The sequence below is a fragment of the Zingiber officinale genome, chromosome 7A, assembly GCF_018446385.1.
Source record: "Zingiber officinale cultivar Zhangliang chromosome 7A, Zo_v1.1, whole genome shotgun sequence".
Classification (NCBI taxonomy): Eukaryota; Viridiplantae; Streptophyta; class Magnoliopsida; order Zingiberales; family Zingiberaceae; genus Zingiber; species Zingiber officinale.
This window is the reverse complement of record NC_055998.1, coordinates 18,042,572-18,070,168: the sequence shown is the minus strand read 5'-3', so window position 1 is coordinate 18,070,168 and position 27,597 is coordinate 18,042,572. Positions and strand designations below refer to the sequence as shown.

At 40.3% G+C, this 27,597-nt stretch overlaps 1 protein-coding gene across 1 annotated transcript in view; it reads left to right on the top strand.

The window, feature by feature from the left end:
• The first annotated feature begins 350 nt into the window (after nucleotides 1–350).
• Nucleotides 351–27,597, top strand: part of LOC121999245 (glucan endo-1,3-beta-glucosidase 13-like) — a 78,936-nt gene continuing 51,689 nt past the window's right edge. Inside the window, exons 1-3 of the mRNA XM_042553950.1 lie at nucleotides 351–449; nucleotides 5,381–5,654; nucleotides 5,766–5,779. Coding sequence (XP_042409884.1) covers nucleotides 351–449; nucleotides 5,381–5,654; nucleotides 5,766–5,779 — 387 coding nt within the window. The remainder of the gene's footprint in view (nucleotides 450–5,380; nucleotides 5,655–5,765; nucleotides 5,780–27,597) is intronic.

The window sequence follows — 27,597 nt, the reverse complement described above, 5'->3', positions numbered from 1 at the left end:
CCGGAAACAGGAAAGAAAAGAGGAGAACCTTACGAGAAAAAGGAGGATCGAAGGAAGATCACCGGGGATCGACGGAAGCAGGAGAACACGATCGCCGGAGCTCTAGAACGCGAGGGATAACCGTGAGCACGCGAAAGAAGGAGTGAGAAAACGAAGATTTTATAGGGTGGAGGCCGGGCGGCCTCCACCGTTGGATCTAGGTCACGGGAATCAAAGCATGCATCGCGCCGTCCATTTCGAACCGCCTCAATCCCATCAAAGCACCATGCCGCCGCCGCCGTACGATGACGACAGTGTGCCACGTGGCATTCCGCCATTCGAAGCATTTAATGAGTGCATGCTCAGCCTTAATGTCGAAGATTGGCGCAGATTACGAGGAGGTTAAAGGGATGTTGCTGTGGAATAACCTTAAGGCCATCCATGCGCGAGCAGAGGATAAGGGCATGAAGGTGCCGCCCGGCTAGACTCGCAGTCCAGTCAGTCGGACTAATTGCCTCCTTCGACTAGACTTGAAGGGGAGGCAAGTGATCCGGCGGTAAGAACAGGGGACCCCCGTTATGTGGAGTCAACGCCACGTGGAAGTCAAAAGGCAGGTGGTCGGCCAGAGAGGGGTGGGTCGATCGGCCGGCCGGCCGACCGGTGTCTAGTTGATGGTTAAAGGCACCCTGGCGAAAGTCAGGGTTCTGGCGCTCATTGGACAAGATCGCAAGGCCGAGCGGAGGGCACACTCGGCCGAAGACATGAGGTAGCATACTGCTAGCAGTATCCACAAAGCACATGACTGAGAATCTCCCAAGTAAACCACCATAAATGTCCGGCCGGACGTAAGGCAGAGGTTGTCCGGCCGGATGTTCGGCAGGGGGTAAGGGGAAAAGGACAAGGGACATCTTTTTCTGACAGCAGGCATGTTCTACGTTCAGGCCATACTCAAAATCCTACAGCAGAAGGATCCGCTGTCCCATCAAAGACGTGCTCAAACTGTAGCAGTATGGTGTCAGGTAAGCTCCTCTGACGAGCCCACACTACGGTATAGGAAAGGACACGTGTACACCTCGGTATGTGTGCACTCGCTTCTCCACAGCCCTATATAAAGGCCCTCACCCTTCACCGGAGGTACGCGTTCTACAATTTTCGGAGCCACTTTCTTGTTGTCAAGCTTTGCCTGACTTGAGCGTTGGAGGGTCGTCGCCGGGAACCCCTTCCCGGCCCGACTTCTGTGCAGGTTCACCGGAGGTCCGTGCGGGTAGTCAGGAGATCTACGTCAGCGACTCGGAGAGTGGCACGTGCCCAGCGTCCATTGAATCAACTTTCGGACAGGATCAGAATCCATTCGTAGTCCTGGGTAGTCCTACTATAAAGTCCATAGATATATCCTCCCACCTCCATTCTGGAATCTGGATAGGTTGCAGAACTCCGCCCAGTCTATGATGTTCTGATTTAACCCGTTGGCATGTAAGACAGTTACTGATATATCTTGCAATATCTCTTTTCATTCAAGACCACCAGAAGCATTCCTTTAAATCTTGATACATCTTGGTAGAACCAGGATGCATTGCATAGGGTGTTCCATGGCCTTCGTCTAGAATTTTCTTTCGTAGTTCTTCTTGATTAGGGACACAAAGGTGATCACCATAATATAGTATCCCACCGTCTGATTCTCGGACTTCAAATTTCCAGCAACCCAGAAAGCTTTCCAGCAAAACAAAAATGCAAGATTGAATTCATTTCCAGTAATACCGAAAACCAATTCCAGCAATGCAAATAGCTCAAATCCAGTCAAAACAAAAAAAACCAATTCTAGCAACTTTCAAAGCTTTTCAGCAACATTAATCATCTACTATATCCTAGTCACAAGAATTTGCATGCACACTTCTTTATTTCTCTAGCAAATTAAAGGAATGAATCTAATTAAGTAAACTCTTAGCAAGTCCCAAGTCTTCCATAGTTCAGCCATCACACATCGTTAAGCATCTCCTTGTCGCCTTCCTTTATATCACTTTCTCTTTTCCTTTATCTGCAGTAAGAGGAAATGCAAACTATAAGCAAATGCTTAGTAAGCATTGTCTAACTCACAAAAACTCGAATGTGCATGTCTACAAGAAGAAACTAGAAACTGAATGCTCTAAAAGAAAACATATATAGCTGCTCATGTTAATCTAATAGCAAAGAAATAGCATTATAGTTCAATACTGCTCTTGCTCAAATCCATAGCAAAGGAATGGAAATAAGATTCTATATTGCTCATTGTCAAACCATAGCAAAGAAATGGAAATAGAAAATGAAATCTGATCATGCATATTCAATAGCAAAGGATCTAGAAAATCTGCTCGTGCTCTACTAATAGCAAAAATGAAAACCGCACATGCTCAAATAACAGCAAATGAAAATTGCACATGTACATCTATAGCAAAAGAAATCTGCACTTCTATTAGCAATAGAAAACTACTCATCTAATAGCAATAAGAAAATCTGCTTGTGCTCAACTAATAGCAAAATGAAAATCTGCTAAAGTTTAAAACTTATGTAAGGTTTGTTTCATTTGTTTCGAAAACTTATACTCTTATACTTCAAAAAAATAATAAACTTCTTCTTGGGCCCAGGCTTAGTATCAATGCGCGCTCCCTAATAGAGACTGTGGTAGCTAGTCACCAGTCCTACGAGGGTAAAGACCTTAGTCTTACCAGGGCCAAGACCTTGGAATCGGTCACCTGAATTTGTTTAATGACAACCTTGGAAGTCGGGTACTAGCCTTTTTAAAATAAAATACTTTTTATCTTTTAATATTCTTATAATAAAATGTCTTGGCATTTCTTTGAGCACTTGGTGTGCTGCTGATCCCAATTCTTAAACTTTAGGGATTCTATCAAGACCTTGGTCTTTTCTTACTTTAACTACTCATAATCCTCAAAAAGGATTTAATGGAACACATGCTTTAAATTAAAGAGCTATTTCTGCTCATTAAGGAAGTAGCAAACTTCAAATCTGCACCATAAAAGTAAATGACTGCATATTCATGACATGCATGTTATTTATGCCCACGGCAGTAATATAAAGACTATAAACTATATGCTTAATATTAGAATCTATCCATGCTTCAAAACTTGAACAGAAACTCAAAACCGAAGCCTAATAGCATGTTCAGGAAGTGCCTACATAACTCAAAATAAGGGAAATAAATCTGTAGGCTCAAATTCAAGGTAGTGCAAGCTTATTATAAAGGGATGTCCTTGCCTATTAAGGAAGCAAAACTCCTCTGCACACTCAAGGAAACAGGGTTGTTCGTTTTCATTAAAGCTAGAAAGTCTAGAATCTCAATGCACAACATATAGGCTGGAAAATCTAAACTACATGCCTAGTTTATACAATTTATTTCATTCCTTTGAGGTCCTTGGCAGTGAGTTTCATACGACATTCTTTACAGCATACTAGATAAAGAAGAAAAACCGGATATGAAACCTTAACTCACGGCAGCAAACAAAATCTTAAACATGTTACAGCATACATGCAAAGAAGAAAACCAAGCCTGAAACCTCAATTCACGGCAGGAAATTCTAAAGCCACAAACTCTACTGAAATCAAAGAATGAATTCGAGGTTCGAAAACCACTCTTACTGCAGGTGAGTAAGCAACTTACAGTGATATTTCTTGGACTTACAACCGAGGAAGACCTTTAGGATTTCGGAGAAACCACAAGACTCGGCCCTTCCTTGTGCCCACGAACTCTCCTCGACGAAAGGATCGTGAGGAGACAAAGGACTCTCGAATCTAGACCCTCGCTGGCCGTCGGAGAGAAGCCCTAACTCGGCTTCATTTTCCGCCCAAGAGAAGTCGCCGACGCCGCTCACACGTGAGGGAGAAGAAGATTTTGAGAGAAAAGAAAATAACCTAATCCCTCTCTTAACTTATCCTTTTATAACCTTAAATATTTCTATTATCAACTATCCTTTAAATATAAATCGTCCCTTATTTGATCAACATCGCCCGCTCGCACACTTGGTCAGCTGAATTTGCGTAGGATTTTGCTTAATCCGTGGTCTCCAGTTCGAATCTCGGCTTGGACATTATTTTTGTCGAAACTTCTATCATTTAGTAAAAATACCAAACGACCTCCAAATATTACATAAAAATACTTTAAAAATTTTTAAAAAAATCTCTAGAATATTTCTATAGCATTTCTAAATATTAATAAGGACTTTTAGAACTTAAGACAAGGAAATTTGGGTCGTTATACATTATAATTTTTTTTATTTATTATTAAAATAAAAATATTAATCATCACATGATATAAGTTATTTTTTTATTAATTATAATTTTTTAAAAATTTTATTTTTTATTTATCATGTAAATAATTTATTAGTATATTTATTTATTTTCTTTTCTACGTCTAAGCTTTGATCTATTGTCTAATTAAACTTTATCTTTTAAGTTTTACCTTAATAGATTATGACAACTAGATTGCCTCTAATAAAAATATACTATTTATAATAGATATTATAATTTTTGTATTATCATTAAATAAAAAAATAGATTCGGAAGGTTATGAAGTGAATTTTAATTGGACTTTAAATTATATAAAGAAGATTATACTTTAATTTGATTTCTAAAATATATTTAATGATAATACAAAAATTATAATATCTATTATAAATAGTATATTTTTATTAGAGAATCTAAGCTTTGATATACTGCCTAACTAAATTTTGCTTTTACGTTTTACGTCAGTAGTTTATGACAAGTGCATCATCTGTAAAATCGATAGTGAAATTACCATGCTACATTCTTGAAGATTTTATCATTTAAAATGCAATCATTAAACAAAACTAAGCTCAACCTAAAATCTTAAATATTGATGTATAATTATTATTTTCCATCTTTGGTTTATATTAATGTATAGTTATTATTTCCATCTTTGGGTGATATATTAAATTTAAGATTAATTATAGTTAGTACTTTCGAAATTTGACATGGTTAATATTTTTCTAATTTTACTTTCTCATGTACTCCTGCTTGAAATAGACTATGTAAGAAGACTTTCTTTTCTTATCTGCCTTTCTTATTTCCTCCCGCTCCAAGTAGAACTATATAAATCTTCTTCGAGATTCTCAAAAACATCAATAATTTCGATCCATCAACAATGACAGACGTACTGAGGAAGGCCACATGTCTACTTCTTTTATATTTCTTCCTCCTCCCGTGCCTAACGAATGACTCGGTGAGATTCTCTCAGAAAAACTCATGTCATTTTTTTGTCAGATAAATAATTGTCATTTGATTATCTGATCAATGTTGAAATCATTTAGAATATTTTTTCCATGTTTTAGACTCTATGACGTGTCAGCAAGATTGATCTAATCAATGAACAAATTAATGAATGTGATAGGCAGCGTTGGCGGCGACGATCTCATCAGGCAGAGGGCCGTGGTGCGTGGCCAAGCCGGAAGCGCCAAGGGAGGCGCTCCAAGCGAACATCGAGTATGTATGTGGGGGTGCCATAGGGGATTGCAGTGCGATACAAGAAGGCGCCTCATGCTACTCCACGGACATCGTCAGACAAGCATCCTATGCCATGAACTCCTTTTACTACGCCAAAGGGGGTCATAGGTCCATCAACTGCTTCTTCAACGAAACCGGCACCAAAGTCCGCGACGACCCCAGTAAGTCCACAATCAATTCATTGATTAAAAATATTAATTAATTAATTTGACAAATTTGCTCGCCCTCTCTATTCTTGATTCTAATGCTTGATTCACCACTCACTGTGGCAGGTTATGGGAACTGTGTATATCCTTCATGAAGCACGTTGAATTAATTGCTTGAGGATATCGATGGAGTTTAAGGTTTAATTTGGTCGCACCAAAAATAAAATGAACAGCTTGTTTCCAAGTATTAAATAAATTCATGAACGAAGTGTTCGTTTATGTCATTTTTGAATTTTCATGCATCATTGGGATATATTGTTAGGATCCTTCGTACGGAGGCTAGAGAGGGGGGGTGTGAATAGCCGACCCCAAATCGTCGTTTCTTTCTACAAAACGTGTTAGCGCAGCTGAAAATAAACACAGAAACGAAAGGGAAAGAAGACAAACCTCAAACAAACCGATGTAACGAGGTTCGGAGATAAACTCCTACTCCTCGGCGTGTCCGTAAGGTGGACGAAGCCTATCAATCCGTCGGTGGATGAGTCCCCGGAGAACCGGCTAATAGATGCTCCTTGTGGGTGGAGAAACCTCGCCACAATACTTGTAACAACAAGAAAGGAGTACAAGGAAAGCAAGAAGCAAATACAAACAACAATATGAATGCAACACTCGCTTGCCTTCTCTGTCGACCGGAGGCGATGGCGAAGCAACTTCACAACCCAAGCAGCAGATCGACGATCGGAAGCTCACGCGAAACTTGAGCGAGCTTAACAAAGCTCGAACCTCGAGCACGGGAGCGGAAGCTTCAATCCAAGGAAGAAGAAGAAGCGACCAATGTAGAAGCTCGGCCTCCTTTATACTGCGGAGAAAGAAGCACGAAGAAATCTGGCGTTGTGTGCGGCTGGTGCCTGATCGATGCGTGGACGATCGAGGAACCTCGATCGGTCCACGGGCCGATCGTGAACTCTGATCGGTCCGGGACCGATTAGCCTAGGCTGATCGGTCCCCGACCGATCAGCCCCTCTTGTGCCTTGCTCTGTTCGCCGATTGACTCTGATCGGTCACCGACCGATCGTTATCTGATATGCTCGATGTGTTCGATCGGTCACCGACCGATCGAATATTCATATCCGGATCGATCACGGATCGATCCAGATGGTTTTCGCCCAAACCAAGTCGAAACCAACATCCGGTCAATCTTAACTTGTTGGTACATTGCGCCTAGCATCCGGTCACTCCCTTGACTGACTAGGACTCCCCAAATGTCAGGTCAATCCCTTTGACCCACTTAGACTTTTCTCTCCGTACCAAGTATCCGGTCAATCCTATGACCTACTTGGACTTCCCATCACCAGATGTCCGATCACCCTTGATCCATCTGGATTTTCCCTTGCCCGGCTTCACTCACCAGGACTTTCACCTAGCTTCACCTGGCTTCACTCACCAGGATTTCCAATCTGCCTGGCTTCACTCACCAGGATTTCCCAACTGCCTGGCTTCACTCACCAGGACTTTTCCAACTGCCTGGCTTCACTCACCAGGACTTTCTAACTGCCTGGCTTCACTCACCAGGACTTTCCCGTCTGCCTGGCTTCACTCACCAGGACTTTTCCACATCCGGTCCAGAGAACGAGCTACCGAGCCCTCTCTGACCACAGTTCGGAGAACGAGCTACCGAGCCCTCTCCGACTTCCATCCGGTCCAGAGAACGAGCTCCCGAGCCCTCTCTGACCACAGTCCGGAGAACGAGCTACCGAGCCCTCTCCGACTTCCCATGTGCCAAGCTTCCATACTTGGACTTTTCCCATGCCAAGCTCCCTGCTTGGACTTTTCCCATGCCAAGCTCCCTGCTTGGACTTTTCCGAGTCAGGTCAACTCACCTCGGGTCAACCAGGTCAACCTTGACCACAGGTTGCACCCACAATCTCCCAAGCTTGTATCCTTGTCAAATATCAAGATACAACCATTGTCAAACATAACTCGTCAAACATCAAAACACAACTCGAGTCCAGTCAACTCAAATCTAGTCAACCAGGTCAACCTTGACCTAAGGTTGCACCAACAATCTCCCCCTTTTTGATGTTTGACAAAACCCATTGACAAAACCCATAATCAAACCCATAGTCAAGTTAGGTTAACTCGATAACCTAACTTAGGTTTTCCAATGTTCTTCCCTGAACATTCTCTAGACATTCTCCATTCTCCTTTCTACTCTCCCCCTTTTTGACACACATCAAAAAGAGTGAATCAAGGTCAAGGGTTTCTTCCTAATGAAAGTCCCATACCTTTCATTGAAACTCTTAATTTCCCCCTTGACACTAGAGTCAACAATTAACTTAGTGATGATCCCATATCATTCATCCTCAAAAATTTCGACGAGTAAAAACTCCCCCTAAAAGTCAACTCCTCCTTGACTAATAGGTAAAACTCTCCCTAAAGGTCAACTCCCCCTTGACCATTGCACCAACAATGTCTTGGAGAGTTTCAAACATTTAGAAACCTAAAACACCACTTCCCGAGCTGCAATTTCAGACAAACAGTCGAAATTCAGCAGATTAGCACGCCCTGATCGGTCACCAGACCGATCAGGGATTCCCTGGATCGGTCACGGTGACCGATCCAGGCAACTCTGGACTGATCAGAATCCCCTCTGATCGGTCCACAATTCTGATTTCTGATTTCTGATTTCTTCTCCCGAAATTTAGAAACCTCTAGAAAATTACAGAAAATTCCAAAAATTGTGAAATTTTGAGGATACATTCCTCATAACATATACTATCAAGGAAAAATAGTTTTCTATGAAAATAACTTCCATTTTCAAATCTTGATACAAAGTTCAAAAACTTTGAAATAGTTCAAGTTTACCTCAACTTTGTATCAATTTGCTCAATGATGAATGCTATCACTAGAAAAGCTTCATCAAGGTTTTTCAAATCAATTTTGAAATGATTTTAAACCCTTTAATTTGGGACCACAATCTTTGGGCTATATGTACATGACTTGTACATAAGCTTTCCCTATGATCCCCAATTTTGAATTAGGTTCATCTAGGTACAAGAGCTATGCACCTTGATCCTAACTCATCATCCTAATATCTCACACACATCTAAGGTGTATCAAACACATCCAAGTCAATTTTGATGTGAGATATGGGTTTAGGTTATCTTAGGCTAAGTTTTCATGCATTTTCTAAAAACAACAACTTGATCTCCATATCAAATTGTGTTGTTTATCCTTAGATCAATTTCATTGATTATAAATGCAAGAAATGATGACATGGCATAAAATGATATCATAAATGAAAACATGTGCCAATGTCATGATGTCATGGCATAAAGTATGAAACTTAAATAAAGCATGACATATAACTAACCTAAGCGTTATCATGACATTTCAAATGATCATAAAATAAATATGATGTCATGACATGACATATGACAAACAATATATGGCAAATAGCACATAAAGGTATAGAAAATACCTAATTCTAGCCTTAGTTGCCATTTTTGATAGTTTTGATCATTTCGCCATAGGTTCTATATTCCTAAGTGTAATAGACCTAAAATCACATACCAAGGATGTTTAGATCACTATGTGCCAATTAAATTGACCTAAGAGAACTCCTCAAATGTGATTGGCACATCCTAATCACCTTAGGAATAATTTTCAATTTCATTTTCAAGGCTTGATTGCACCTTGAAAATTCCTAAAGTGCCACCTTTTGCCATGATTAGGTTAACTACCTATTCAAGTAAGGTTGGCACACCCTAACTCATCTAGCGTGATGAAATCACGCTCCTAGGAACCTAATACCTATTGGAGCTCATTGGGTTCACTAAGTATTCACTAGGGATGACTTCCCTAGCAACCCTTCTAATGACCCTCCTAGGCTTTGAAGCCTTGGTCATTTGGGACTCATCAAGATCCACTCTAGGGGTGACTCCCCTTGTGACCTTGGTGATGGTCTTTCTAGCCCTAGGTCTTGTTCCATAATCGAATGGAACATTGTGATAAGTGGGCTTGACCACTTGGGACTTAGGTTTGTGACCCAAACCTTTCTTGTCCTTGGGCTTTGAAATTTGACCCTTAGACCCTAGAGTTGACTTCTCTAAATTCTTTAGGGCCTTTTCTAGAGTGTCAAGTCTTGACCTCAAGACTTGATTTTCTTTCTCTAAAACCTCAAGTTTTAATTTATCATTCTTTCTTGAGGTGTTCCTAGGCATATGTCTAGTTGTCTTGGGGTTTCTACCTAGGTTCTCCTTAGCCTTAGATGAGTTAATCCTAGGGTTGACATTTCTAGTATTATCCTTATCTAAGCTAACATGTTTAGCACCTAAGCACACATATGGTTTTCTATTGTTAACATGCTCATCATTATTTGCAATAGCAATAAAACTACTAGCATGTTTCTTATTTGAATTGCAATAGTGTGCCTTAAAAGGTACCTTAAGGTTTGCCTTAGCTCCCCCTATCGATGTGCATCCCTTGTCCTTGTGAGGTTGCCTCCCCCTTGGACATTGACTCCAATAATGTCCCCTTCGCTTGCATTGGAAGCATACCACATGCTCCTTGCCTTTGCGTGTCGGGACTCCGACTCCCTTGACCTTTGGTGCCGGTGGAGTCTTCCTAACCCTCCTTGGACACTTACTCTTGTAGTGCCCAAATTCCCTACACTCAAAGCATATTATATGTAACTTATTTGAAATTACAATGCTTGAGTTACCTAGGGTTGAGGATGGATGAAGGCTCTCTTACTCATCCCTTCTGGAGGTAGATGTTTCTTCTTGCTCCGATCTTGAAGAAGAGACCTCCTCCTCTTCTTCCTTAGACGTTGAGTGACTCTCAACTTCTAATTCGCTCCCTCCATGATGTGAGCTACTTGGCTCACTTGACTCCTCTTCATGGCTTGAAGTGGAGCTCTCCTCATGAAACTTGGCCAAGTTATTCCACAACTCCTTGGCGTTGTTGTAACCACCTATTCTACACAAAATGTCATTAGGTAAAGAAAATTCAATGATTTTTGTTACCTCATCATTGATGGTTGATTGGTGGATTTGCTCCTTGGTCCACTCCTTCTTCTCTAGGGTTTCTCCTTTCTTGTCCATCGGAGACTTGAAACCTAATTGAACACAACTCCAATTTTCAAGGTTAGTCATAAGAAAATACCTCATTCTTACCTTCCAATACGCGAAGTCGCAGCACTCATAGAATGGTGGAAACGTGATGTCTTCTCCGAGTCGATCCATTCTCTAGCTTGTGCTCCCCCGGGTGTTAATCCGACGAAGAGCAACCTCGCTCTGATACCACTTGTTAGGATCCTTCGTACGGAGGCTAGAGAGGGGGGGTGTGAATAGCCGACCCCAAATCGTCGTTTCTTTCTACAAAACGTGTTAGCGCAGCTGAAAATAAACACAGAAACGAAAGGGAAAGAAGACAAACCTCAAACAAACCGATGTAATGAGGTTCGGAGATAAACTCCTACTCCTCGGCGTGTCCGTAAGGTGGACGAAGCCTATCAATCCGTCGGTGGATGAGTCCCCGGAGAACCGGCTAATAGATGCTCCTTGTGGGTGGAGAAACCTCGCCACAATACTTGTAACAACAAGAAAGGAGTACAAGGAAAGCAAGAAGCAAATACAAACAACAATATGAATGCAACACTCGCTTGCCTTCTCTGTCGACCGGAGGCGATGAAGCAGCAACTTCACAACCCAACTGCAGCAGCTGATCGACGACTGGAAGCTCACGCGAAGCTTCGGAAGCGAGCTCAACAAAGCTCAGAACCTCAGAGCACAGGAGCAGAAGCTTCAATCCAAGGAAGAAGAAGAAGCGACAGTGTAGAAGCTCTCAGCCTCCTTTTATACCCGCGGAGAAAGAAGCACAGAAGAAATCTAGCCATTGCGTCGCAACGGCTAGTGCCCTGATCGGTCTGTGGACCGATCAGGGAACCTACTGATCGGTCAGAGCCCTCGATCGAACTCTGATCGGTCCGGGGACCGATCGGGCTTTATCTTGATCGGTCCCGGACCGATCAGCCCCTCTGTGCCTTGCTCTGTTCGGCCGATTGACTCACGATCGGTCACCGGACCGATCGGTTATCTGATATACTCGATGTATTCTTGATCGATCACCGCCGATCGGAATATTCATGATATCCGGATCGATCACCGATCGATCCGATCATGGTTTTCACCCAAACCAAGTCCAAACCAACATCCGGTCAATCTTAACCTGTTGGTACATTGCGCCTAGCATCCAGTCACTCCCTTGACCTGCTAGGACTCCCCGCTAAGTGTCAGGTCAGTCCCTTTGAACCACTTAGACTTTTCTTTCCGTACCAAGTATCCGGTCAATCCTATGACCTACTTGGACTTCCCATCACCAGATGTCCGATCACCCTTGATCCATCTGGATTTTCCCTTGCCCGGCTTCACTCACCAGGACTTTCACCTAGCTTCACTCACTAGGGTTTTCACCTGGCTTCACTCACCAGGATTTCCAATCTGCCTGGCTTCACTCACCAGGATTTCCCAACTGCCTGGCTTCACTCACCAGGACTTTCTAACTGCCTGGCTTCACTCACCAGGACTTTCCCGTCTGCCTGGCTTCACTCACCAGGACTTTTCCACATCCGGTCCAGAGAACGAGCTACCGAGCCCTCTCTGACCACAGTTCGGAGAACGAGCTACCGAGCCCTCTCCAACTTCCATCCGGTCCAGAGAACGAGCTCCCGAGCCCTCTTTGACCATAGTCCGGAGAACGAGCTACCGAGCCCTCTCCGACTTCCCATGTGCCAAGCTTCCATACTTGGACTTTTCCCGTGCCAAGCTCCCTGCTTGGACTTTTCCCATGCCAAGCTCCCTGCTTGGACTTTTCCCGTGCCAAGCTCCCTGCTTGGACTTTTCCGAGTCAGGTCAACTCACCTCGGGTCAACCAGGTCAACCTTGACCACAGGTTTCACCCACAATCTCCCAAGCTTGTATCCTTGTCAAACATCAAGATACAACCATTGTCAAACATAACTCGTCAAACATCAAAACACAACTCGAGTCCAGTCAACTCAAGTCTAGTCAACCAGGTCAACCTTGACCTAAGGTTGCACCAACATATATAAGGTAGTTAAACATAAAAATAATAACAATCAAAGTGTACATATTTTTTCTCTAAATATAAAAAATCATACTAATAAATTAGGACCGAACAAGATTGTCTCAATTTAAAAGCACCTTGCATAGTTAGTTGTTAAAAAGAATTTATAAACCATTTTTATTGTATCTTATCCTGTCTGAAAATGTAATGATGAGCACATGGCTCTGATGTTGTAGCGCCCGAAAATTCTCAAAGTTATTTTAGAAATATTTTATGATTTTTCTGGAATTTTAGAATATTTTTATGAAATTTTTAGAGTAGCGGAAGTAGCAAAAATAAATAGAAACGTAAAATATCTTAAGCGGGAATTGAACCCGAGACCTATTGAGACCTACGACCTAAGGTGAACTCTAGTAACCAGGAGAACCCAGCAGGGCCGTGCTGAAAGAAAAGGGAATCAATTATATTTATATTCAAGTAGGGTCGAATTACCCACTTAATATAAAAAGGGAATTAAGTGAGGAATTGTTATTTTCTGAAACGAGAAAACCTTTCCCTCAAACCCTCACCGCCGCCCCTTCTCCTTTCTCTTCCTCTTCTCGGCGCCAACCACAAGCACGCCTAGGGCTCCATCCCTAGGGTCCCAAGGGCTCCTTCCGGCGACGTCTTGGATACGGGGACGCTCCCTTCCGCGAGAGGAACGCTTAGGCGCGAGAAGACCGTCGGAAGGATCGTCTTCTCCGGAAATCTAGCGATTAGAATCGTAAGAAATTAGAGCAGAAGGTAAGAAACCCCTCACCTGTAGTATAAGTAGCTAGTCGTATGTTTGTATGCATTGTTTTAGCCGTATGCAGATTTTCAGTGATAGGGTGCGAATTAGCGCACACCAAGCGTTTGATTAAATGCTTAGCTCAGTTAAATGCCACCATAGGCATTTTAAATAGCTTAGATAAATGAAATACAAGCATTTTACAACTTAATTAGTCTTGCTACAGCTTTTATGGACTAGACGTCCAATGGGTGGGCTCCCACAGTTGCCCCTAGGTTCAGATAACCTAGTTCTGGGTTTAGACAACCTAGTAAAAGCAAGACAAGAGTTATTAGCTTATGTTCAGTATTTTACTTTTTCAGTGGCACTGTACTGGATTAGATATCCATTGGGTTGGGCTCCCATAGTCGTCCCTAGGTTTAGATAACCTAGTAACCCTACTAAATTCAGGACTTGCAAACCCGGGTCTAGTTAGGGATGCGCGCATAGCAAGTACAATTGCCGGGCCCAAACAGCAGCATGATTATTATTTTAATCTACTTATGAATATAGTTTCCAAAACTTCACAACATAGTTATGTGAATTCAGTACAGCTTTAGCATCAGTTTAGTATTAAATTAGCTCTGCTTCTGTATCAGTTTAGTTTTCTATTGATACAACATCATAGTTTATGATTAACACTTATTGCCATGATCAACTTCTTATTTCTATGTTTTGTCTGTCATGTCATGCTTTAGCATATTCAGTGCATATTTCAAATAGCATGTTTTCAAAGCATAAATCGTATCGTATGCATGTTTTGTGAGGTAGATGGTTTCTTACTAAGCGAAAGCTTACAGATACTTTTTCCTTATACTGCAGATAAAGGTAAAGGAAAGATGGACTAGCGGAGGCTGGAGGTCAATGCAAGGAGGATGTGTGTGGATGGAACCTGGAATAAAGACCTTGGAATAACTAGAATGTTTAAGAACTTAGTGCTTCTTATTATGTTACTCTTTGCCTATTTAGTTATCTAAATGCATGGAATTATAGAAAATCTGCTTAGCTTGTTAGTAACCATGTTTAGAATGTTAGTTGTTTGCTAATAGAATATTTTCTAGTTATTTTAGAACTTGTGTATGTGAGTTTGGCACGAAACAGTGCTGAAATCAGAGTTTGTTGTGAAATCAGAAACCCCAATCGATCAGTGGATCGATTAGGGGCCCTCAATCGATCAGTGGATCGATTGGGAGCCTGGTTCCGCGAACAGTAAGCTTCTGGATCGATCAGCCGATCGATCCAGTCGCATTCTGTCTCGAACAGTAAGCTTCTGGATCGATCAGCCGATCGATCCAGTCGCATTCTGTCGTGAACAGTAAGCTTCTGGATTGATCAGCCGATTGATCCAGTCGCGTTCTGTCGTGAACAGAGAGCTCTGGAATCGATCATTGGATCGATTGGCCAGTCTGGATCGATCAGCCGATCGATCCAGAATATTAACCCGAGCACAGTAGCCATCGGAATCGATCCGAACATCCCAATCGATCAGCCAATCGATTGGAACGCCTATTCGGCTGGAAGTACCTAAGTTCAGTCCTTAATCATATGTGAAGGTTAGATCCTCTCTTTTGAGTATAGGTACAACCTTTAAAAAGTTACTTTTAAGCGTAAGATCAGATTTAGTAGCAATTGGCATGAGTTTAGCAAAATTTTAAATTAGTTCACGTTTCCGCACCTTAAAACATAGCCTAGCACAGCATATTGTGACGGTCCGACCTTACAGCCTAGTTAGTAGAAGGCGGGTCGTTACAGAGTGGTATCAGAGCAGAAAGTTCCATACTTCCTACACACACATCAGCATTGAACCTGCAGCTTCCAAGTAAGAATACCTCTCATTTTTTTTTTATGTTTCTGCTTTCTTGTTATAGCTTATGTTAACTGAAGCATGTTAGTATATGATAATGTTTAACAAGATAGCAGTATTTATGTAAACATGATTAGATTAGTTATGTATGTCCTCTATGTCTTTAGAAATGGCACGAGGACGCCCAGCTAGAAGGGTACCAGCTACTGAGCCCCAGCACGAGGCAGGAAGTTCAGTGCCTCCCCCAGACCTTACAGCATTAGTGGCTCAGTTACAGCAGCAGCTAGCTGAACAGCAACAAGAGATAGCCACCTTAAAGGCTAATCAGCAGAATACTCCCACTGTCACCCCAGAACCCAACATAGCAACCCCAGTGGTTATAGAGGTTCCACCAGTCCAGCCTATAGCACCAGTAGCTCCAGCAGCAGAGGCAAAGAGAGAAGCCTACCTGATCCAGTGGCAGAGAGTCAAGCATGAGAACTTCTCAAGCACCAGTGAACCATGGGATGCTCAAGCCTGGTTCAAAACACTGGAGAGTACGATGGAGCTTCTGGACTGGCCAGAACAGGAAAAAGTGAAGTGCGCCTCCTTCTGCTTAACAGGAGATGCACATATGTGGTGGGAGAAAATTAGAGCGAAGCGCCCAGTGAACCAGATGACATGGGCTGACTTCGAGAAAGAATTCTTCAAGGAGTTCTTTCACATGCGGGTCACAAACCGCCACTACGACGAGTTCACTGAGTTTCGCCAGGGCAACCTTTCAGTGGAGGAAGCCGTGAAGAAATTCAACAGATTGGCTCGTCTATGCCCTGAGCTAGTCAGCACAGAAAAAGAACGAGTCCGGTTGATGCTCAAGATGCTGAGGTCGGAAATAGCAATGAACGTGGCTGGCGGCGTTCATAGGCCGCAAACCACTAAAGAACTAGTCAGCAGTGCTCTGACCACTGAGCACTATCAGAACAATATCAAGCAGCAGAAGCAAGTCCTCTCAGAGTCCAAAGGGCAAGGAGGTTCAGGTACTCAGAAACAACAGGGCCACAGCTCTAACTGGAAAGGGAACTCCAGAAACAAGCGCAAACCAGGGAGTTACCCGAAAGGAGGACCAGCTAGTAAACAGCCTAGTTATCCCAAATGTGCTACTTGCGGGAAATTTCACCCTGGAGTTTGTCGTAAGGGCACCCGAGGATGCTTTGAGTGTGGGCAAGAAGGGCATATGGCTAAGCAGTGCCCAAACAAGACCAGTCTTCCACAACCACAGCCGATTCAGTACGGAGGCCAGCCAGCACAGCTACATCAGATGCATGCCGCTTTAGATGGTCCACACATCAGCCAGGGCAGATTAGAAGCCCCTCCAGCTACGACCAATGCTATGATCTACTCACTCACCAGAGAGGACGTAACAAATGCCTCGACAGTTGTTTCAGGTCAGATTAGTATTTTACAGCAAAGTACAACTGTCTTGTTCGATACTGGGGCAACCCATTCTTATATATCCAGGGCATTTGCCGAGAAGTTAGCGATACCCCCAGAGGTACTCAATAGTCAGTTTCTGACGACTTTACCTTCAGGAGAAATTATGGCATCCACGCACTGGCTCAGAGCGGTGCCAGTCATTATAGCAGACAGAGAACTCTTTTGTGATCTGATAGTGCTAGATATGACTGATTATGAGGTCATCTTTGGAATGGACTTCCTGATCAGATACGGTGCCTCTATAGAGTGCCGTAAACAGAAAGTCGTATTCCAACCGGAGGTAGAAGTACAGTTCGAGTACATCGGAGAACCAAAGAGAAAGGCCAAGAAGTTTCTCTCAGCTCTAAAAGCACAGAGGTTAATGGATTCAGGATGTACGGGATTTTTAACGCATGTAGTCAATGTCAGTCAGGACAAGGACCAACAACTAGCAGAGGTCCGAGTCGTATGTGACTACCCAGCAGTCTTCCCTGAGGAGTTACCAGGACTAGCACCAGACAGGGAGATTGAATTTGAGATAGAACTCATTCCTGATACAAATCCTATCTCCAAAGCGCCCTACCGCATGACTCCAGCAGAACTGAAGGAGCTTCATGGGCAATTACAAGAGCTGCTTGACAAGGGCTTCATACGTCCTAGTCACTCACCATGGGGAGCGCCTGTATTGTTCGTGAAGAAGAAGGACGGGAGCATGCGCTTGTGCATAGACTACAGGGAACTGAACCAAGTCACCATCAAGAACAGGTATCCCCTTCCCAGAATAGATGACCTGTTCGATCAGCTAAAGGGAGCAGCAGTATTCTCTAAAATAGACCTCAGGTCGGGTTATCATCAGGTGAAAGTTAAAGAAGGGGATATGTTGGAGTGTATACTAAAAGCCTAGCTTTTGTATATACATTTATAAGAATCACATTGGTCAAGTGTCTACATTTGTATATACCAAATGTAGATGTTCAATTAATTTATATTGTAGATAACATGGTGTGTGGTGTCACACACAGAGGATCATGTTATCAGTACCTTATAAATTATAAACAGTTGCTCGCGACTAAGATAGAAAGAAACAAACTATCAGTATAGTCGTAGTGTAATTAAGTATTAGTTTATCTTAACTAATAAATTACACTGATATACTTTAAGTGTATTGAGTAGGATCATTTAGGTAAATTCTTTTTTTACTGACTTAGTAAAAGAACTAAACCTTAGTTATTATGGAAGTGTGTACTCTTAATCCTAATATAATAACAAGCACATATATTTAATATTTATTTCTTTGATTTATCAAAGGGTGAGGTTTAGCTCGATAAATCAATATGCCCGATAAGTTGAGAAATGATATTACTTATAGTGTGTGTTGTTGATTATAGAAGGAATCTGTGCCCTAGTTATCTAGGTTGAGAATGCCCCCAAGAGGAGCTCATAAGGATTGTCATGTTAAACCCTGCAGGTGGACTTAGTCTGACATGACAATGAAGTTGAGTGGTACTACTCTTGGAGCTAAATATTAATTAAGTGAGTTGTCAGTAACTTACTTAATTAGTGGACATTCGTAATCTTAAACACAGGGAGACTAACACACTCATGATAAGAAGGAGCCCATAATGTAATTTGTGATTGGTGCGGTAGTGCGATAATAACTCTCTAGTAGAATGAGTTATTATCGATGAACTTGAGTTGTATGTTCGGAGCGAACATAGGATACTCAAGCTCATCGGAAGGCCAAAACCAATTTCTCCTCTAGGTCCCTGTCGTAGCCTCATTATAGCCTTAAGTTCATCCAAATGTAAGACTCTTCTTGGTGTACAAGAAGGGGGTCGGACCATTGCTTGGTGACCAAACAATGGCCGGCCACATCCTCTTCTATAGGGGCTGACCCTATTGCTTGGTGACCAAGCTAGTAGGGGCCGGCCACAATAATTCAAAAAAGGAGGGTTGTTTTGAATTTTTAAAATCTTCTCTTTGTAGAAAACTATAAGTTTTAAAAGAAATATTTTAATTTTTTAAAAAACTTTCCTTATTTGAATTTGACCACATGTTTTAATAGAGTTTTAAAAGTTTTAAAACTTTCCTTTTTTAACCATCCTCATGGTTTAAGAAAAAAAAGGAGATAAGTTTTAAAATTAAAATTTTCTATCATCATGTTAAAAAAGGAAATTTTATAAGAAAGTTTTTAAATTTTAAAACATGGTTTTAATTTTAGAAACTTTCCTTTTTTAACTCCTACTTTAGGAAAGAGAGCTTGTAAAATTTTATAAGAGTTTATCTTGTAAAATTTTATATAAAATTTTTTTTTTCCTTGCCTTTTAATGTGGCCGGCCACCTTGCTTGGTGCCCAAGCAAGGGCCGGCCAATAGGATTCAATCCCAATCCTAAAACAAATAGGATTGATCTCAACCATTGATTGATGATTAATTCAATCAAGAGGAAGGAAAAAGGAAAATAAAAAGGGAAAAGGAAAATTATTAAAATCTTTCCTTATTTGCCTTGGGCAAGTAATATAAAAGAAGGGGTAAGGGGGGCTTCATGAGACACAACTCTTATTCCATTGCTTGGGTGATCTCTTGGTGGCCGGCCCTCTCCCTTCTCTTCTCCCTTTGCTCTCTTTTCTATTAGAGGTGGTGGTGGCCGAATATTGCAAGGAGGAGAAGGACTCTTTTGGGTGGTGTTCATCTTGGAGGTTCGTCGCCCACACGACGTCCAAGGCAAGGTGAGGAATACGACAGAAGATCTTGAGGTCATTAGCATACAAAAAGAAGGTATAATTAGCAATTGTTTTCCGCATCATGCTAGTTTTCTTTTTGTAAGAATTCTAAATACAAGAGGCAATTAGATCTAGTTTTTCGAAATAGTTTTTCGAGTTTGTGTTTTCTTCTTTTTCGAACTTGTATTTCGATTGTTCTTTTTGGTTGACCGAGAGTTATTTAAGGAAATAAATATTAGCTTTCCTTAAAAGGCTTTGCCTAGGCGGTGGTGGTTGATCCCATATCCAAGAAGGCCATGTGCCTCGCCATGCAGTCCTGGAAGCCAATTTTGAAAATTAATATTTATGGAATTAATAATCTAGGTAGGTTTGAATCAATAGTGTTAAGTTCCGCTTGCGATTCAAATCTAAACCATTAAGAACAGATAAGTTAAATTTGGAATCAATGATGTTAAGTTCCGTCTGCGATTCCTAATTTAACTTCTAAAAAACACAATAGGTTATTTAAGGAAAGGTTCGACACTTGTACAAAAATTTTTGTACAGTGGAACCGGTACGTTTTCCTAGGATTAACCAGGAATTGGTATCAGAGCTAGGGTTTGCCTCTGTGTATTTTTAGAATTCAAATAGGTTATGCACATGTCATGCATAATTTAGGCAGGAAAATAGTAGGATGTGCTAACTCTTTGGTTGCAGGCTCCAACTATTATGGCTTATTGTTATTATGTGTGATTGGACCCTTGGACATGTCAAGGGCATTATTTGTGTGCATGATTGTATGTATAAAATACAGCAGGAGCTGTATTATATTTTAGAATTTTATTTTTCGATCTAGATTACATGTACATTCTCTCGAGGAATATAGGATCGATATATGTAAAATTCTTTTCTTGTCGCGAATCGGATTCTTGCGAGGCGTGGTACATTTGGAGCACCAAAGGCGCAGCGGAATAAGAAGCAAGATGGATGCGACAACTCGACCCGATGGCGGTGGTTAAAGATGACAGCAGCTAGGGTTGGAGCATACCGAAGACAGTGAAGGAAAAGGCCATAATAGTTGGAAAATTAATTTCCAAATTTATTGCTTTTATTTACTGTGATATTAATATGCATGTGATGTATGCTAGCATAGGTTAAAATCCTCAATTTTAAATAACTAAGTGGGAGAGGGATTAGTATATTAATCTCACGGTCTCCATTACTGGTTTGTAAGTGATGCAACAAGCTTGCGTGTTGGCTCTGAGTGCCTCCCTCCACAACGGATGAGTTTGTTTGCGGATCACTAGATCAAACTTCCTTAATGGATGGTTATAGAAAGTTATTTAGGATGTGTGTGATCTTCTCCAACTGAAGGGGCACAATTCTATTTAATGGACTTAGTATCAAGTAATGGTGTACACTTAGACACATTTAATAGTATCCTCCCCAACGGAGTCACTACTATCACTTGTGTGACCAAAGGGAAACCAACTATTGATTTGTCATAAAACTAAATTGGCAAGAAAATAAAATTAATAAACCCCTCTTACAAATGTTTGAATTGTATACGTCCACACTAACGTGACATACAAGATTCATGGTGTTTGAGGTAATTTTATTTGTCAAAAAGTTATATTGACAAGATAGCCAATGGGTAAAACCCTCCTCGTACAAATGTTGATTTTGTATACGTCCACACTAACGTGGCATGCAAAAATCACGGTGTTTTGAGGTGTTGGTAAATTTAAATAGTATTGTTTGAGGAATCAATATTATCTTAAATTTAGAGTCTTGACCAAATATTTGATCAAAGACAGACCAACCATTAATTTTATTTGTCATAGGTTGACAAGATAATAAAATTAATGGATAAAATCTTCTTTTAGAATTTGTATACGTCCACACTAACGTGGCATATAAAATTCACGAGGATTTTGAGATGTTGGTCTTGACCAAATATTTTTTGTGATTCTTAGGATTTCAAATGTTAGTCAATCCCCTAGTTGTTATACTATAGAATAGACTTAGTAGTCCCAATTGTAATGATTGGAAAACTTGGACATTAAGGTAGACTGTCCTCTCAGAACTGAGAACAATAATGGTGTATTTTGTTAGTCGTTGAAACATATTTAGTGGTGTTATCTACCGGTACCTGGAGTGTAGATACAGGAACCACTGATTATGTCTGCAATTCATTGCAGGGGTTCCAGAAAATCCGACAACTATATAAATCACCGTCCACATGGGCATTACTGTAAAAATAGCAGCTGTTGCAGTGGGAGATGTTTATCCATTGATAGGAATAAAACATGGATTTTAAGAAATTACTTTTAAGTACCAAGTTTAGAAAGAAATTTATTTCAGTTTCTAAACTATTTAAAGAGTAAATATTGTGTCTATTTTGATAACAAAGTTGTTATCGAGAAAATAGGAAAGATATCTATTCTGGTACGTTAGATGGCAATTTATAAATCCAATAACTCCCATAATGCAATAAATGGAAATTAAATAACACATCTTCTAACTTTAAGAGAAAGCAACCTTCGGAAATGAACCAATCATATCTTTGGCATTTAAGGCTAGGTTATATTAACTTGAGTAGGATTCAAAGGAAAATAACCAATGAACTCTTGGGTTCATTGGTAGTGGAAATCTTTCCAACCTGCGAGTCTTACTTGGAAGGAAAAATAACTAAGAAGCTTTTAAGTCTAAGGGGTATGGAGCCAAAGATATGTTGGAATTGGTTCCTTCTGATTTGTGTGATCCTAAGACTATCCAGACAAGAGGTAGTATCGAATATCTTGTCTCTTTTATAGACAATTATTCGAGATAAGGATACATTTACTTGACTTGCCACAAGTCTTAGTACTTTGATTAGTTCAAAGAATACTAGGCTGATGTGGAATAACGTCAAAGTAAAAGTATCAAGATACTGCGGTGAAATCGTAGTAACAAGTACCTCTTAGGATAGTTTAGGAGTCACTTATCAGAAGTCAGGATTTAATCCAAACTAACTACACCTAGTACACCCCAACAGAATGGTGTAGTAGAAGGTATAAGACTCTTAAGGAAATGAGTAGATTGATGATGAGTTATTCAGAAAATTACCAAATTCATTTTAAGGATATACTCTGGAAACGGAAGTCAACATAGTACCTTCTAAAGTCAGAACTCTCTACTCATATAGAATTGCTGAATAGGCGTATGCTTATTTTGAAGCATATTTGGATTCGGGTAGTCCAGCACATATGCTAAAGAGAGACAATGATAAGTTGGATAGGAATTCACTTGTTTGTAGGTTATCCTAGAGAAATGAAAGTATGTTTATAGTCCTAAAAATCAGAAGGTCATTATTAGCATAAATGACCAATTTTTAGAAAAGGACTATGTAATAAACCACGAGCCCATAAGTAAATTTGTTCTTAAGGAAATAATAAAGGACACGTTTAATCTAGTACCAACTGTACAAGATGAAATATCACAAGAAACTGCAACACGTATCACAAATGATATAAAGTTATAGAAAGTGCCTCGTCGTAGTGGGAGGGTTGTTAAGCAACCTAAGAGATTCATGTTTTGGGAGAGTCTTTGGACCTGATCCCTTGTGAACATGAACCTGATTCCCAGATATATGACAAAGCACTCCAAGATAAAGATACAACATCTTTGTAAAGAGCAATGAATACAGAATTAGAATACATGTATTCTAATAAAATCTGGGAGCTTATAGAACCACCAAATGATGTAAAATCCATTTGGTGTAAATAGGTCTACAATAGGAAAAGAAGGATAGACAGGAAGGTGGAAACTTTCATAGCAAGGCTTGTTGAAAAAGGAAACTTTTTCGCTGGTAGCCATGCTTAAGTCTATCCGGATTCTTTTATCTATATGGACTATGAGATTTGGTAAGTGGATGTCAAGACAATGGAAGTCTTGAAGAAAATATCCATATAAAGTAACCAGAAGGGTTCATTGCAAAGAGCAAAGAGCATCTTGTGTGTAAGCTCAAAACAGTCTATAGACTGAAGTAAAGTTTCAAGGTCTTGGTATATCCGGTTTAATAAAGTAATCCAGATCTATGGATTTATTATATTACTGGATAAGTCTTGTGTATACAAGAACTGTGATAGAAGCGTGGTGGTATTTCTTGTACTATATGTAGATGACATTTTTGGTAGATGGAAACAATATCAAGGTGTTATCGGAAGTAAGGGTATGGTTGTCCAAGCAATTTGCTATGAAGGACTTAGGAGAACGAGCACATATTCTTGGGATCAAGGATCGCAAAGAAAAGAATGTTGTACTTATCCCAAGCTTCATACAATGAGCTCGTTTTAGCATGCAAAACTCCAAGAAAGGTTTTTCTATCTTTTAGACATGGAGCGACTTTATCTAAAGAGATATCTCTGAAGATATCAAAGGAGATAAAGGACATGAAGGTAGTTCCTTACGCTTCGGCTGTCGGAAGCCTAATGTATGCTATGCACGAGATCAGAGATTTATTTTGTCAAGGGCATAGTTAGCAGATATCTAAGTAACCCTGGACAAGGACATTGAACTGCAGTAAAGCATATATTAGTACCTTAGAGGCACTTGAGATTATATGCTAGTTTATAAGGCAGTTAATTTGGTCCTTGTGGGTTGCATAGATTTTGACTTCCAATCGGATAGGGACAATAGTAAGTCGACCTCGGGGTTTTGTGTTTACTTTAGGAGGTAAAGCCATAAATATGAGGAGTGTTAAGCATTGGTACTTTTTCAGACTCCACTATGGAAGCTAAGTATATGGAAGCCTCAGAGGCAGCTATAGAAGCTGTATGGCTCAGATACTTCAAGATAGACTTAGATATGATTTCTGGTTTGTCCAAAGATTATTACAATTTATTGTAATAATAATGGTGCAGTAGCAAATTCAAAGAAATCATAAGTCTATAAGGCAAGTAAACACAATAGAGCGCAAGTACCACCCAATACGAGAAATCGTATAAACAAGGAGAAGTTGTTGCTGCCTAGATTGTATCAGGTGATGACCTATAGACCCTTTCACTAAGGTCCTTAAGGCAAGAGCTTTTGATGGGCATATTGAAGGGTTGGGAATCAGATGTATGGCAACATTTATGGCAGCATAGTCTTTTAGTATAAGTGGGAGATTGTTGGAGTGTATACTAAAAGCCTAGCTTTTGTATATACATTTATAAGAATCACATTGGTCAAGTGTCTACATTTGTATATACCAAATGTAGATGTTCAATTAATTTATATTGTAGATAACATGGTGTGTGGTGTCACACACAGAGGATCATGTTATCAGTACCTTATAAATTATAAACAGTTGCTCGCGACTAAGATAGAAAGAAACAAACTATCAGTATAGTCGTACTGTAATTAAGTATTAGTTTATCTTAACTAATAAATTACACTGATATACTTTAAGTGTATTGAGTAGGATCATTTAGGTAAATTCTTTTTGTACTGACTTAGTAAAAGAACTAAACCTTAGTTATTATGGAAGTGTGTACTCTTAATCCTAATATAATAACAAGCACATATATTTAATATTTATTTCTTTGATTTATCAAAGGGTGAGGTTTAGCTCGATAAATCAATATGCCCGATAAGTTGAGAAATGATATTACTTATAGTGTGTGTTGTTGATTATAGAATGAATCTGTTCCCTAGTTATCTAGGTTGAGAATGCCCCCAAGATGAGCTCATAAGGATTGCCATGTTAAACCCTGTAGGTGGACTTAGTCCGACATGACAATGAAGTTGAGTGGTACTACTCTTGGAGTTAGATATTAATTAAGTGAGTTGTCAGTAACTTACTTAACTAGTGGACATTCATAATCTTAAACACAGGGAGACTAACACACTCATGATAAGAAGGAGCCCATAATGTAATTTGGGATTGGTGCGGTAGTTCGGTAATAACTCTTTAGTGGAGTGAGTTGTTATCGATGAATTTGAGTTGTGTGTTCGGGGCGAACACGGGATACTCAAGCTCATCGGAAGGCCAAAACCAATTTCTCCTCTAGATCCCTGTTGTAGCCTCATTATAGCCTCAAGTCCATCCAAATGTAAGGCTCTTCTTGGTGTCCAAGAAGGGGGCCGGACCATTGCTTGGTGACCAAGCAATGGCCGGCCACATCCTCTTGAAGAGGCCGGCCCTATAGCTTGGTGACCAAGCTTGTAGGGGCCGGCCACAATACTTCAAAAAGGGAGGGTTGTTTTGAATTTTTAAAATCTTCTCTTTATAGAAAACTATAAGTTTTAAAAGAGAGATTTTAATTTTTAAAACTTTCCTAATTTGAATTTGGCCACATGTTTTAATAGAGTTTTAAAAGTTTTAAAACTTTCCTTTTTTAACCATCCTCATGGTTTAAGAAAAAAAAGGAGATAAGTTTTAAAATTAAAATTTTCTATCATCATGTTAAAAAAGGAAATTTTATAAGAAAGTTTTTAAATTTTAAAACATGGTTTTAATTTTAGAAACTTTCCTTTTTTAACTCCTACTTTAGGAAAGAGAGCTTGTAAAATTTTATAAGAGTTTATCTTGTAAAATTTTATATAAAAATTTTTTTTTCCTTGCCTTTTAATGTGGCCGGCCACCTTGCTTGGTGCCCAAGCAAGGGCCGGCCAATAGGATTCAATCACAATCCTAAAACAAATAGGATTGATCTCAACCATTGATTGATGATTAATTCAATCAAGAGGAAGGAAAAAGGAAAATAAAAAGGGAAAAGGAAAATTATTAAAATCTTTCCTTATTTGCCTTGGGCAAGTAATATAAAAGAAGGGGTAAGGGGGGCTTTATGAGACACAACTCTTATTCCATTGCTTGGGTGATCTTGGTGGCCGGCCCTCTCCCTTCTCTTCTCCCTTTGCTCTCTTTTCTATTAGAGGTGGTGGTGGCCGAATATTGCAAGGAGGAGAAGGACTCTTTTGGGTGGTGTTCATCTTGGAGGTTTGTCGCCCACACGACGCCCAAGGCGAGGCGAGGAATACGGCAGAAGATCTTGAGGTCATTAGCATACAAAAAGAAGGTATAATTAGCAATTGTTTTCCGCATCATGCTAGTTTTCTTTTTGTAAGAATTCTAAATACAAGAGGCAATTAGATCTAGTTTTTCGAAATAGTTTTTCGAGTTTGTGTTTTCTTCTTTTTCGAACTTGTGTTTCGATTGTTTTTTTTGGTTGACCTAGAGTTATTTAAGGAAATAAATATTAGCTTTCCTTAAAAGGCTTTGCCTAGGCGGTGGTCGTTGCTCCCATATCCAAGAAGGCCATGTGCCTCGCTATGCAGTCCTGGAAGCCAATTTTGGAAATTAATATTTATGGAATTAATAATCTAGGTAGGTTTGAATCAATAGTGTTAAGTTCCGCTTGCGATTCAAATCTAAACCATTAAGAACAGATAAGTTAAATTTGGAATCAATGATGTTAAGTTCCGTCTGCGATTCCTAATTTAACTTCTAAAGAACACAATAGGTTATTTAAGGAAAGGTTCGACACTTGTACAAAAATTTTTGTATAGTGGAACCGGTACGTTTTCCTAGGATTAACCAACAGGATATACCCAAGACAGCATTCAGGACTAGATACGGACACTACGAGTTCGTAGTCATGCCCTTTGGCGTGACAAATGCTTCAGCTACTTTCATGGACCACATGAACAGAGTATTCAGGGATTACCTAGATAGATTTGTTATTGTGTTTATCAATGACATTCTTATCTATTCAGGAACTCAGGAAGAACACGCAGAGCACCTGAGAATAGTATTGCAGACCCTTCAGCAGAACCAGCTGTACGCCAAGTTCACGAAATGTGAATTTTGGTTAGATCAGGTGTCCTTCCTGGGTCACATCATCTCAAAGGATGGTATCATGGTAGACCCCAGTAAGATAGAAGCTGTGAGTAGTTGGAAAAGACCCAAGAACGCTAGCGAAATCAGAAGCTTTCTGGGATTAGCAGGTTATTACAGAAAGTTCGTAGAGGATTTCTCCAGGATAGCCTCCCCACTGACAGCTCTTACTAGAAAGAACAGGAAATTTCAGTGGACAGAGGACTGTGAGAACAGCTTCAGCTAGTTAAAAAGGAGATTGAT